We start from the raw sequence: 15,097 nt of genomic DNA on the forward strand, positions 1-15,097 counted from the left end.
ACACTCAACCTTTTAATAAGTCATACAGTGTTCCCTTGATTTTCGCGGGGGATGCGTTCCGAGACTGCCCGCAAAAGTTGAATTTCCGCGAAGTAGAGATGCGGAAGTAAATACACCATTTTTGGCTATGGACAGTATCACAAACCTTCCCTTAACACTTTAAACCCCTAAATTACCATTTCCCATTCCCTTAACAACCATTTATTCACCATTATTACTAGTACTCACCATTGAATAAGACACTTAGTGATCCTGATATTTATAAACATAATTATTTATTAACAATAATATTTTTTTTGTTATTTATTTGCAAAAATTATTAGTTTGGCGATGACGTATGATGTCATTGGGCGGGAAAAACCGTGGCATGGGGGGGGGGAAAGCGAAGTATTTTTTAATTAATATTTTTTTAAAAACTGTGGTATAGGCTATTCGCGAAGTACGAACCCGCAAAAATCAAGGGAACACTGTATAACCTATACCCATGATGGTGAGCCTATGGTACGCGGGATAGAAGTGGCACACGGAGCCCTCTCTGTGCAAACATGTACTGTCACCAGCTGCTTTTCTGGTTTCCAGCATGTACATGCCAAAAATGATCCCCAAACGGCCTGCAAACAGCCTGAAAAATGGCCCCAAAAAGCCCAGCTGTTCTTTGGGTTTCCAGTGCTCCAGCACACACAAAGACCAGCTGATGCGTATGGGCCAGCTGGTCTTTGGGTTTCCAATGTTCTGTCATGTGCACATGTACATGTGTTTTAGTTTGGGCACTCGGTGCCAAAAAGATTTGTCATCACTGGCCTATATGATGTCTTTTCCTATAGCTGTCATTTATATGATAGCATCATCAAATTAACTTTAATAAGTGGGGGAATAATTTTTATATCTGGTATAAGGCATCAATATTTTTTAACTGCCTATGTTGTATTCTCATGTTCATTTTTTAAAAAAATATATCTGATTTAGGAATATACACTAGCTCACACTGAGCCACCAGACACCTTAGAAGCGTCAGAAGCTGTTATACGGAAATTTGAAGATTTCCTCGCTAATATGGCAGCTAATGAAGAAAAGGTTACTGGCTTGATAGGCACCGGGAGCAGGCTTGCTGCTGATGGGAATATTTACTCTGACAAAATTATGGAAAAAGTTCAACTGATTCAAGAAAGGTAAGGTCGGGGTGAAAGTTCAATGAACTCAGACCTATACTTTGCAAGTGCAAAAGCTGAGTTTGAAATGGCAAGACACTATTGTGGAAGAAATAGGAAAACATTTCTCTTTAATAACAACGTTTTTATCATTTTTAGACACAGGACAAATGTCACAAAATCACAAGAGGCATTTGTGTTACTAAAGGACAATAATGACCTGCAAAATTTCTTACAAAACTGCCAAGAGGTAAGAATTTACTGCTAATCTAGGATGAGTCTGTGCTTATCCCTTTTTTCCCCCCAAGAGAGGCCATAGCTTTGATTGATGCCAGTAATAGATGATTTTATTGTTTGGGAGTAGGTGTATATGGAGTGATTGTGGGGATTGGGGTAGGGGTAAAATCCAGCAGTTTCTGACAGGTTCAGGAGAACTGGTAGTGGAAATTTTGAGTAGTTCGGAGAATCAGTAGTGGAAATTTTGAGTAGTTCGGAGAACCGAAAATACTACCTCTGGCTGGCCCCAGAGTGGGATGGGAATGGAGATTTTGCAGTATTCTTCCCCTGCCACGGCCACCAAGTCACACCACGCCCATAGAACTGGTAGTAAAAAAAAATTGAATTTCACCACTGGGTTGGGGATAGTGAGGACTTCAGGTGGTACTGGAAGCCACAGCTAAAATGCCATGGGAGTATTCTTCCTCCTGTGTATATGCACCAAAGACAAATTCCTTGTATGTCCAATCATACTTGGCCAATAAAGAATTCTATTCTGTTCTATTCTATTATCCAGTGAAAGTTGGTGTGAGTTAGTATGACTGATGGAATGCAGAGACAGTGGTGAAAAGGGAGGGAGTCCCAGCATGAGTTCTAGCGACCGGTTAGGTCCACAGAGTCGGCCTTCTCCAGGTCCCGTCAACTAGACAATTTTGCTTGGCGGGCCTAGGGGAAGAGCCTTCTCTAGTGGGGGGGGGGTGCCCTCTGGAATCAGCCCCCCCCCCCCCCCGAGATTCACATTGCCCCCACCCTTTTAGCAAAACTGCCATTGGCAAAGATATTTAAAGATATTTAAGATATTTTTAAAAATCCCAAAAGCAAAAACCAGGAACAGCAGCAAGTTGGAAAAGCCAACACTATAAGGGAGTGTCTGGTAATATCTGTGAAAGACCATAGATTTCCACTTTCAGCAAAATGCTACATAACCACACTTTTCATTCTTTATAAACATAACGCTCTTTTATTGATAGCTAACCATGTGGATTGAAGAAAAGATGCTTACTGCCCAAGATATGTCATATGATGAAGCACGTAATTTGCATAGCAAATGGCTGAAGCATCAGGCTTTTATGGCTGAACTTGCTTCCAACCAAGGATGGCTAGAAAAGCTGGATGAGGTATGTTGCTTTTTATTCCCCCAGAATAGCATGGTTTGTCTTCATACTCCCACATCTTAACATTTTTATGGCTCCTCCTCATGTTTGTAAGAATTTTTGAGACAGGGTTGGAAATCACTATCCTTTTTGTTTATTAAGTTTTATTGTAACTGTGTATGTATTTTACTGTTTTTGTAAACTGCTCTGAAGTACAAATGCAGATCCGTATATAACAGAGTCAAAGAAAAACAAGGAATGATTACTAACTCTACCAAAATTTATTTATTTATTTTGTCCAATACACAATAATACACAATGAAGGTAATAGAGGACACCTTCGTGGAAATAGAATTAGAGAAAGAATAGAAGAGAGAATATAGGATAAAATAAATTGATGAGAGAATAGAAGAAAGATATAGGGATAGAAGAGAAGATGTATGAGATACAGGAGAGACAATAGGACAGGGGTCGGAAGGCACTCCAGTGCACTTATGCATGCCCCTTACTGACCTCTTAGGAATCTGGAGAGGTCAACTGTGGACAGTCTGAGGGTAAAATGTTGGGGGTTAGGGGATGATACCATGGAGTCTGGTTATGAGTTCCAAGCTTTCACAACTCTATTACTAAAGTCGTATTTTTTTACAGTCATGTTTGGAGCGGTTAATATTGAGCTTGAATCTGTTATGTGCTCTTGTATTGTTGTGGTTGAAGCTGAAGTAGTCGTTGACAGGCAGGATGTTGCAGCATATACCCACATAATCTTGTGGGTAATACTTAGATCATGTTTAAGGCGTCTTAGTTCTAAGCTTTCTAGGCCCAGGATTGTAAGTCTAGTTTCTGTTACGGGAGGAGGAATGCAGAGCTCTCCTGGTGAAGTATCTCTGGACATTTTGTACTGTGTTCTGTTGTTGTGAGCTGCTCCAAGTCTCCGGAGAGGGGCGGCATACAAATCTAAATAATAATAATAATAGTAATAGTAATAGAAATAATAATAATAACAACAACAACAAACAACAACAAAAATTATTATTATTATTATTATTATTATTATTATTATTATTATTATTATTATTATTTTTGAGGGTTTAATGTCTGAGATGCAGTATGGGTTCCAAACAGATGAGCTGTATTCTAGGATGGGTCTGGCAAAAGTTTTGTAAGCTCTGGTAAGTAGTGTGAGATTTCCAGAGCAGAAGCTACGTAGGATTAGATTAACAGCTCTTGAAGCCTGCTTGGCGATGTTGTTGCAGTGGGCTTTGGCACTTAGGTCTTTTGTAATTAGTACTCCGAGGTCCTTAACCAAGCGGGGGTTATCTGTGATAATTTGTCATTAAACAGTTATCTCTGGTTAAAAATGTAGGGTAGGGGCAAATTATCAATGAATGCTAAATGGGTTAAAAATCCTTGGAAGTTCTCTCATCAAAATTGCCACGCTGATTTTGCAACCAATTGGAATATTACATTGATGTTTTTGAATTTTTTTCATCCCTTGCTAGTCTTAAAAATTCAGTTGTGTAACGTAATACTAAGAACTGTTAATACATACCACTAAATTCAGATAATGGCAAATTGGCAAGTTAAAGAGCTGTTTCATGTCTGCACCTTTGTAGAGGAGTAGTGGTGAAGCCAACTGTATAACAAAATATATAATGTATCTCTTTTATATTTGAAAACACACTTATATATAGAGAGGTGGGTTTCAGCAGATTCTGACCAGTTCTGGAGGAACTAGTAACGGAAATATTGGGTAGTTCAGAGAACCGGTAAATACCACCTCTGGCTGTCCTCACTCCCATCTATTCTCTGCCTCCCAAGTCCCAGATGATCAGGAGAAAATGGGGATATCCTTCCCCCTGGAGTGGGGAGGGAATGGAGATTTTGCAGTAGCAGACCCTTGCCACTCCCCACCAAGCCACTCCCACAGAACCGGTAGTAAAAAAATGTTTTGAATTCCACCACTGTAGAATTCATACTTTACATTTTCTTTGCACATACAAAAGGATAATTTACAGGAATTTTGTGCATGTATGTTTTCAGACCAGACAAGATATTTGTTTGTTTGTTTTTTTAATTTATTTATTTGTTTGTTTGTTTGATTGATTTTTATGCCGCCCTTCTCCTCAGACTCAGGGCGGCTTACAACATGTTAGCAACAGCACTTTTTAACAGAGCCAGCCTATTGCCCCCACAATCCGGGTCCTCATTTTACCCACCTCGGAAGGATGGAAGGCTGAGTCAACCTTGAGCCGGTGATGAGATTTGAACCGCTGACCTGCAGATCTACAGTCAGCTTCAGTGGCCTGCAGTATAGCACTCTACCTGCTGCGCCACTCCGGCCCTCCTACTTAGTGTAATAAACTAGGAATTCTTGCAACAAGTCTATTTGGAGTTACTGTTTTCATATTTTTAGATTATATTTTTACTTTAAACTCAAGAATATAGTATATCTAGTTTGCTAAATAACTATTGACAAATAGAGGTTTCCTTTAAACTTCCTAGTGCTACAACAATTTTGGTTAAAATCCAATACAAAAAAAAAATCTATAACACCCCCCCCCCCCCCCCAAAAAAAAAAAACAATCTATGTTAGTAATTTAACATATAATCTTTAAAGATTGGGTTGCGCCTCAACCCGTTGAGATTACTATGTTATGTTCATCCAGTTTTTTGTTCCCTTTTAAAACAAAACATGGGATTATTCTTTGAAACAGGAACAACAGGGAAGTAGAGACTTCCTTACATTGTTCAGTTACAGTATATAGTAGCTACTTAATAATAGGATTTCCCCCACTTTCCCTGAGTAGGAAGGCAGCTCACATGGAAACCTTTTGCGAAGAATGAATTAATCCACCTGTTTCTTTTCACAACCCTAAAACTTAACAATTTCTTATAAAGAAAGTGAAATACTTTGATGCATTTAATAACATGATGTATGGCAGCTTTAGTAACACAAAATGCTACATCATTTTTGCATGCGCCTCCCCCTCAATGGGGGACATACTTGTAGTTTCAAGAATTTATCGGAGATTAGAGTCATGTTAGGAGATACCTCCATGGGCTCTTCCTCACACTCTCAGCAATGGGCATCAAGTCCTCCTGTATCTCACTTTTAAGAAACCACTGCTCTATTTATGAGACAGACTACTTTTTTAAAAAAAATTTAGTGGCATCATTGCTGTGTTTACATTTTCCTTCAGCTTTATGCAAAACCACTGAGTTTCAATCACTGGGTATAAGCATTCAACCAACTTTAGCATTGTCCAGTTTCTTCTCTAGTAGTCTATTACTATTTTAAATGCTTTACTCAAGTCAAGATATATTATGTCCAGTGCTAGTCAATTAAATAGGTCCATCTACCAGAAATGAGATAATAATAATTAATAATAATAATAATAATAATAATAATAATAATAATAATAATAATAATTTATTAGATTTGTATGCCTCCCCTTTCCGAAGACTGGGGGCGGCTCACAATGCATTCTTTTCTAAATAGTCACAAATAGCTATTTACCCTGTTTCCCTCAAAATAAGACATCTCCTGGTAATAAGCCCCATCGGGCTTTTGAGTGCATGGCAATAAGGCCAAATAGTTATTTCAGGGTTCTTTTCAGGGAAACATGGTAATAATTCATTACAGAATTTTGCCCAATATTTATATATTAAAGTAGGTGACCTGTAATTATCTACTCCTCCATCTATTCATTCAAGACTCCATCCATTCTTCCCTCTTTGCTGGAAAAAAAAGCAATATTTCTCTCTTTTCCATTCTTTAGCACTATGCTCATCTATTACAATTTCTCAAAGATCACAGAAGGAGCTCCAACATGACACTGTAAACTCTTTTTCTCAGATATAATTCATTGTTAATCATTGTTTAACTTAGATTTCCTCCTCCTTATTTTGTCAACTGTTTCCCTTTTTGGTTGAATGCCAAAGCAAGATCTGCTATCTCGCTACATATATTATTATCATACTATCTTTTCAAATATATAGTTCCAACCCTTCTTTTTTTCTACTGAAAAAAACTAAAGATCTTTTTTGACTTAGTTTCCCTTAAGTCCCATTTTCACATTAGTCCATATTTATTTCTGGTAATATTGGGTATTTGGTAGTATAGTTTAAAAAGAATGCTGGGTTGGACTCCCTCACTTATCTGGTCCAGCTGTCTGTTCTTTGGTAGTCTACCAATTCAACAAGGAAACCCACTAACTCCCAACATAAAGGCTTCAGAGGTAGTCACGCTGCCATCAAAGCATGGATAATCAATCTCCATGAATCTACACAAGAGTCCCTTCCTGGAGATTGTACCCATCTTCCGTTTGATATACATATCCCTTTCGATTCAGTAGTTCCGTTGAAAGCTTCCTATTAATCCAAATGGATTTCATAAACTGCCAATTTTTTGCTTTTGATTGAAATCTTGTAAGATTGAATTTTCAGTGTCTTCATTTTTTAGAACTTCTGCACACTCGTCTTTCTCCTGGCCTGAATATTTAATATTTGCTGGACAGGATATTTCTCTAAGTTGGCTGAAGTTGTGCGGATGCCGCAAAGTCCCTGTGGGGAACAGGGTCTTCAGAGGGACTTAGGGCAACCCAGACGCGTGGGGTCACTCAGGAATTCGAATCCTAGAAAGAAAACTTGGACACATTTCTCTCTGGGTGAAATGACACAGTTTTGGGCCGTGCACTTCCTTTTATTGGGGGGAATATGCAAATTGGGTAAGGTTATACGTATATGTCAAGTGGTATACAAACATCCAATAACATAACTCTAAGATATGACACAACTTCCGAGTCCTTCCTATCTACATATGGCATATAACTAGTTTATACTGAACAAATGTCTCTCATGGCCAATTTCCTGGGACCTTTGTTGTGAATATGGTTATCTCCTGTTTACCACAAAGCAAGGTCTTTTATTGCTGCTTTCGTCCTGTGTATACCCAGGAAATGTAAATATGCATCCTTTTATCACACAGTTCTCATCCTGCTGACACATTCTTGTTATTCAAGGGGAGCTGCCATGAACCGCTTTATGGCCAGTCACTTCCTCAAGCAGAGTTCACCAGAAATGCAGACTTGTCCTTATGTGGTTTTTACGTTCAGTCCTATTCTGGCTAATGGAATAAAAGTGTATAAGACAGTTATGTTAGAAGTCCAGATATTAAATCCTATCCTAACATGATATGGCAGCCACAAAGTTGGTTTTCTTGAAATCTAGTATGCATCAACACGTTCCAGTTGATTTTTTATAAGATCTTGAACTCAAAGATGATATGGATATTTCTTCCTAAATTCCCATTGTTTTATCTCTTCGACCAGTTCTTCCCTGTTAGTTGGAGCTGATCTAGGAGAGCCGATTTCTTTGCTTTACTCTTATGGAAAATATTCTAGTATTGATAATGTTATCTAGTTTGGGTAACGACGTGTCTACAAGAAAACGGCCAAGGTCAGAGAACACCAAGGATGGTTCATTTCAATCCTAACCTACAAACATTTTGCTTTATTGGGAAAATATTCTTTATGAATGTAGTGAAAGCTGCTGGAATCTGGTACCACTGGGAGGACCTTCAATTTCACTGTCAGTAATAATTGTGTTACCACATCACAGTAATTGCCTAGGGAGCACTGTTCGACTACTAGCTATATGTTCTGTCCTATGAAAACGAAAGAGAAAATAAATAATATTTCTCATCTTCTGTACACTTTTCTCCCAGGAAGGACAACAGCTGGCAAAGCAAAAGCCCCAATATGCAGATGTTGTGTGCCAGAAGCTAGAGGAACTTCATCAACGTTGGGATATACTGCAGGCAACCACCGACGAAAAGGCACAGCAGCTGTTTGATGCTAACCGCTCGGACCTTTATGCACAGAGCTATGCTGACCTGAGCGCATGGATCAGTGAGATAGAGGAGAAGCTAAAATCTGATGTCCAAGGAAAAGATCTCACAAGTGTAAACATCCTTCTAAAAAACTTGAAAGTAAGTAACAGTCCTCCTAAAGATGATGTCTATGTTTATTGTTGGAAACCCCTTATTTATGGACTTCTTGCATAAATCAGAAAAAAGTGAATTTAAGATCTATGTTTTTGACAATTAGGATAGTTTATGGAAAGAAGAGAATCGTGATTTAACTTCAGAGAGAGGGAGGTAAATCTGCTGTTGAACATATAACTGCTCATAAAAATCAAATAAATAAATAAATAAATAAAGAAGATCAGAAGCTGCTACTTTATATCTTCTCTCTTTTTTCCCATTTTACTTACACACACACACACACACACACACACACACACTTTCTGTCGGATGGCCGAAATAGCACTATCCTAGTCTCCCTTAATTTTAAAAATTCAGCAAAAACATGTGACACACACACATATATATATACACATATACATACATACACACTTGCAGCTTAGCTTTCTCTTTTACGTCTTCCGTTTTCTTATTTCCATATTTCCTTTTTTTTAGTTTATATTTTTACCCTTTTTGTAAAACTTCCAATAAAATTATATTTAAAGAGAAAGTAACAGTTCTCCCAGGGTCTCCATCTCTCTTGAGCTCAGTAGCATGCAAGTTAGGCATGTTTGGCTTTTTCTCCCAGAGAGGATTTATTTGAAGTGGTGAATAATAGTTACAGAGTCGGCATCCCCTGTACTTTGGATCAAAGCTGTTGTGGAATTTAGAAAAAGATTAAGCTTTTTAAAGAAAGGTGCAGTGTGTCTGCCCACATCCACGTTGAAGTCCCTTTTTGGCTTCAGTTCTGAAGTGCAGCAAGTCATCTTCAGTCAGTCTCCTGTGGAATTCTAAAGTACTGGAGACAAGTCCAAAATTAAATGTTGTGGTCCACTTGACAAGAGGATTAAGGACAAGAATGGAAATGGGAAATAACTTTCAGAGAAATACCTTTATTATAAACTCTCTTGAACAGATCCAAACTGCTAGAAAATGCCTGAAATTTATCCACAGTTTACTAATTATTGTAGTAAATTGATGTAATTCCCAACCACTTCTCAAATCACTTCTAAACAATTCACCCCTGAAAGGAACATTTGCAGTCTGTTGTTCAAATATAGTCTATATGGGAATAAGGATGATACCTATGTAATGTCTGAGTGATGGAGTTAAGCATCTAGATCTCAACAAGACAACAAAATACGAAGATATCTCATTTCAGCACCTGGATGAACAAGTCAGCTTGCGGAAGAAAGAAATGGAAGGCTTGCTTTCTCAGGGCCCTCCGGTCAAGAGGGACATGGATGAAGTGGACAGCCAGCATCAGATCATTGAAAGGCGATTTCAGGAGATTGCAGAGCCGTTGGGTAGGAAGAGGAAAGAACTGGAGATGGTTAAGGCCAGATATCAATTGGACCGGGATTTGGCAGATGAATTGGTGAGTGTTGGCTAGGTAGTTACTGGCTTTATTTGTGTCATTTAGAGAGAAGGTATCAGAAGGTGGATCACATGGATTAGTTGTTTCAGATATTAGGAAAATTGCATGAGTTCGTCTTTCATCCTCTTTTGTATACACATTTGACATTTTGTCAGGTTACTTTAATCTTTCTCCTTTAATGCAGCTTTGGGTGCAAGAACGACTTCCTCTTGCTCAGTCCACTGACCACGGCACAAATCTTTTGTCAGTCCAGCTGCTTACAAAGAAAAACCAGGTGAGCCTCCCCATCATAGCTGCATGGGGATTTTTTCTCACTTAAAATTCTACTTTATAACAAAGCAACTGAACTTTCATTATAGCTATGAACATTCAAAATTGTTGTTTTATATGTTATAAGCTTCCCTGGGTCCTCGGATAGGGACGGCATATAAATCAAATAAATAAATAAAAAACCCACATATTTCTGTCTTTATGGTAATTGTTAACAAAATGAAGCAAAGCTTTTGTCTTTTTTTCATATGCAACTAATTGTGAACTAAACATCTCCTAGCATCGTTTCTTTATAGTGTCCCATATTTATCTTCACTTTCAATGCATGAATGAAACATTCTTAAATTGTTCTTAGATGTAGAAACATAGAAACATAGAAGTTTAACTGGAGTTAACTGGAATTAAACAAGTGTTTCTCTCTTAAGCTGACAATATCCAATAACAGCTGCAGAGGGTGTCATATCTGAGGTGCCTGACCTCTAGGGCCTGGAGCTTTGCTGCCTATTTTTCATTATCCATCAGGAATACAGAATACAGTTTAATAAAAGGGAGACGTCTATTCAAGTTGTTTCTGATTTCACTCATTCGTTTCTTTAAAACCTGCTCTATTCTTTGCCTAGACCCTGCAGAAAGAAATTACTGGCCATGCCCCACGAATTGAGGAAGTTGTTGATCGAGGGAAGAGCATGTTGGCTGAAGCTGAAGGGGATGGGGACTTTAGAGACACGGAAGAATGTCTCAGTCAGTTACAGGTTTCCTGGCGCACCTTACAGGAGGAAACCTTGAAGAGGTTGCGGCGCCTACAAGAAGCCAGTGAGGCTCAGCGATACTATTTAGATGCTGGAGAAGCAGAGGCCTGGATAAGTGAACAGGAGCTTTATGTAGGGACAGATGAGAAGCCAAAGGTAAGAGCACCTCCCATGCCAATGAAGTAGGATTTACCGGGTAGAAGACTATTCCCAAAAAGTGTTGCTTTCTAGGAAAATGACACCCTAGCAGTGTTGTTTGCTGTTCATCTCTGGTGACAGTTAAGACCTGCATACCTCATTCTATTGTGATTATTTTTTTTATTCTTCATAAAGCTTTAGGAGAACAAAGATGCAATTTCATTAATTATTATTTCTCTCTTCTTTTATGTCACTAATGGCAAAAGAAACATGACTGGAATCCAGTATGATATTGTATGTCTTTCTATGTGCACTTGTGCATGTGTCTATATTGTATGATAATTGCTTAACATCCTGCGTGGCAGTTTTAAAAAGAGCAATGTGTGAAAAAGAAAAAAACCTGTTTCTCGCTTCTCTTGTCTCTCATACACAAAGCATTGTAGTTTACTTTCCCACGCAAAAGAAGATAGAGCACCTTAATCTAATTGTGACAGAAAAAAATCTTCCATCAGAATGGAGGTGATTTAATGTTTTCAACAACACTTATTTCATTTTGCTGTGCTTAAGCTATCTTTTTTTAGGATAAGAAATACTTTAGTGATATCACGAATGTGTACAATTTGGGAGAAGAAGGGGTAATCTTTTCACAAATTATCTTATATTACTAAACCTGATTCAGAAGCAAGTCCACTGGAGCATAGTCCCACTTAATTTCATAACTTATATACTCTTTGGCTAGTTTCCGCATACCTCCTGACTTCATCTACTACATCTTCTGCAGCAATTCTGCATTGTCCTATTGATTCTTACACAGTTGTGCCCCGTGGACCTGAGCAGCATCCTTTCCAGCTGACCAATGAGAGGATGTAAAAATGTAGAGGGCCTTGGTTATAAGAAGCAGGGAGAAATCTTGAGAGTCAGGAGTTCTTTTCAACAAGAAAAGGAAGATTAATCTATAAAACAGTTCTAACTTGTGTAACCTAAGCCGGTTGAGGAGGGCATGTAGCAAGGGGGTTGGTTTTCCTTGACCTTATTGTTAGGGAATGGGCCTAAGGCAGGGGTTGGCAACCTGTGGCTCTGGAGCTGCCTGCAGCTCTTTGGGCCTTCTGCTGTGGCTTCCTGTCCCACTGTCTGAACTTGCCTTTGCACAGCAACAGCATCCCCCCCGGTACATTTGCGGTTGCAAAGATTGCTGGGAGAGAATGGCGGAGGTGGATCTTGCGGGGTGAGGGCCATCTCCCAAGCCTGGCCTCCCTCCTCCCTTGTTGACGAGGACAAGAGAAAGAAGGGGTCGGTGTGGGGAAGCGCTCCCCTGCCCTGCTGAGCACAACAACCCAGCTGGGGGTGGGAGATGGCCCGGCAGAAGTGCCCCCATTGGCAAGTTGGACAGCGGAGAGGCGTGGTCCAGCTTTCACAGCGGATCACGCCGCTTTATGTTTCCTGGGTCTTCCCCGATCTCAGCACTTTCAGGAGGAATTAGATTTCTGTTTGCTTTTGTTTCCCTGGGCAGTGACTTCTTCCCCCATCAGCAACATGGCTCTTAAAAAGCGTAGATAGAGATAGAGAGAGAGAATGATGGGAGGGAGGGAGGGAGACAGAGAAGTTATCTATTTCCACAAAACCTGGGTAGGCCTGGCTGAGGGTCATGTGACTGGGTGGGAGTGAGTGACATGGAGTTGGCCATGCCTAACCAGGTTTTGTGGCTCCAGTGTTTTGTTTGCTCTGTGAAACGAACCCAAGTGACTCTGAGTGTTTAAGGTTGCCAACTCCTGACCTAAGGGTTTCCTTCACTGCAAAGATCAATAAATTCAATTACCTAACCATCTCAGGATGAAGAGAGTGGCATTGTGATGCTGAAGAGACACCTTCGCCAGCAGCGATCCATAGAAGAATATGGAAAAAACATCAAGCACCTGGCCAATCGGGCTCAGAAACTGCTATCTGCTGGCCACCCAGAAGGGTGAGTACATTTGATAACAGTAACTCCGAAATCATTGGAATATAACAGCCAGGAGAATCACAATCTATTGCGTATGATTGAGTTGAGATGCCTTTCCTTTTAGGTGACTTTGTCTCCAAACTTTGTCTTTGTGGTTTTTTCAGAGAAGATATCATCCGATTGCAGGGGCAAGTAGATAAGCAGTATGCAGGGTTGAAAGACCTGGCTGAGGAACGCAGACGCAAAGTAGAACTTGCATATCACCTGTTCAAACTGAAGCGAGAAGTTGATGATCTGGAGCAGTGGATTGCAGAGAGAGATGTAATCGCATCATCCCCAGAGATGGGTCAAGACCTCGACCATGCCACTGTGAGCAAGCACTGTGAGAATGTTCATTGGGAAGTCCATTGTGGCCATTTTATTTTGAGGTGTAGACCATAGGTTACAAGTGGTGCAGTTTGGCTCTACACCAGTGGTTCTCAACCTAGGGGGTTGGGGCCCTTTTGGAGGTTGAATGACCGTTTCACAGGGGTTGCCTAAGACCATGAGAAAAGACAAATTTCCCATGGTGTTAGGAACTAAAGCTTCTATTCTGGGGCCTTGGAACCAGGGGTGTGTTACTACCCGGACAGGGGGTAGTGAAAATGGAGCTCCACCCCAGAGCACCCAATTTGCATTGAAAGATGTTGAAAGAAAATGCCGGGTGTCCTGCATAAGCCACGCCCACAGTGTGGTAGTAAAAATTTTGGTAGCCCTTCACTGCTGGGAACATATTTTAAACAATCCAACCAATTAGGCATTTACAGTGTGGGTGTTCCTCTGACCTTCCTACCAATCAGCTTTAAGCTCTGTTGGGAGAATTGGCGCTGGTTTTATGGGTGGGGGTCACCACAATATGAGGAATTGTATTAAGGGGTCGCGGCATTAGAAAGGTTGAGAACCACTGCTCTACATAATGTCCTACAATAGCTTGACAGAAAATTGCTGACAGGTGCATTGCAATTACCAATATTTTAGTAGTTAGAAATGTATATATTACTCTTGGGAAGAGGAAAGATCACAAGCTGTTTCTAGAGGGATTCGTGTTTCTTGAATCAAAAGCAAGAAAGACATCTGATGAGGGAACTCTAGACAACAATGCCTTTTTGCCATAACAATTTAACAGATATTTTATATATTATAGAACCCTATATATAGAAAAAGTGTCTGTAATAAATCCTACACAGAGTTTAATTATGGTACTAGATTCTGCTGAAACCTGTAGAAGAGTCACACCTGTAACACCACCACTATTTCTTTATATTCATAAGGCTCCTTCTATTCAAACAAAATAAAAGAGATCAGATATAGTGTATGAATCAAAAAGAATGCAGTTCCATTATGAGGCTAGAATTATTCTTCCAACTACCTCCCTTTCTTGTCAGTATGGAAAATTTTAAAAGGCATTTATCCTTATTTTGAAAATGCAATCTATGATTGTAGGCGTCCAATCCCTAGTCTGTAGATGTAAACCACAAAGCCAAGCTAGGTGCTCACCAGTCTAGATTATTCCTAATTAATTCAGGACATATTAAATAATTGTCTGAGTCGTCCCTGATCATAGTTAGATAATTAAACTTAGCAACCATTTCTGCAGGCCAAACCTCTGTAAATTCTCTGTGGATTAACAAAATCTTTTTTAAATTATTTGTATCATCATTGTGAAATTTCCTAATACATCTCTCAGGTCTTGTGAAAATGATATTAATAAGGAATAGAATAGATCGTTTTCAGGGTGGTCCACTGTGATGTGCCAAAAAATATTCTTATTTCTTACTGCTAGCACAAAACTTACCCAAGTATTATCATGGGTTTTACTGCTTCACCTTTGAGAAATATTTGAAGCTGTTTTTGCTTCAGAAGACTCTGTACTGATATTTCCCCTAGCTGCATATTGACTGAATGTTGTGGATTTGCTCTTAAAGGATCAAAGAAAATAAAGAGAACAATTGAAGTTTATTTGTGTTAAAATATACATGTATTAAAACATTACTTGATACCGTTTTTATTTATATATTTTATTAAATTTGTATGCTACCCATCT

At 39.3% G+C, this 15,097-nt stretch overlaps 1 protein-coding gene across 5 annotated transcripts in view; it reads left to right on the plus strand.

Moving 5' to 3' along the window:
* Window positions 1-15,097, plus strand: part of SPTB (spectrin beta, erythrocytic) — a 150,971-nt gene that overhangs the window by 95,019 nt on the left and 40,855 nt on the right. For all 5 annotated transcript variants that reach the window (XM_070728312.1, XM_070728320.1, XM_070728334.1 and 2 more), the window contains 9 exons: window positions 967-1,169; window positions 1,308-1,398; window positions 2,396-2,542; window positions 8,244-8,507; window positions 9,703-9,918; window positions 10,103-10,192; window positions 10,809-11,093; window positions 12,905-13,035; window positions 13,179-13,383. In XM_070728312.1, coding sequence (XP_070584413.1) covers window positions 967-1,169; window positions 1,308-1,398; window positions 2,396-2,542; window positions 8,244-8,507; window positions 9,703-9,918; window positions 10,103-10,192; window positions 10,809-11,093; window positions 12,905-13,035; window positions 13,179-13,383 — 1,632 coding nt within the window. The remainder of the gene's footprint in view (window positions 1-966; window positions 1,170-1,307; window positions 1,399-2,395; window positions 2,543-8,243; window positions 8,508-9,702; window positions 9,919-10,102; window positions 10,193-10,808; window positions 11,094-12,904; window positions 13,036-13,178; window positions 13,384-15,097) is intronic.

The sequence above is a fragment of the Erythrolamprus reginae genome, chromosome 1 (genome assembly GCF_031021105.1).
Source record: "Erythrolamprus reginae isolate rEryReg1 chromosome 1, rEryReg1.hap1, whole genome shotgun sequence".
Taxonomy (NCBI): Eukaryota; Metazoa; Chordata; class Lepidosauria; order Squamata; family Dipsadidae; genus Erythrolamprus; species Erythrolamprus reginae.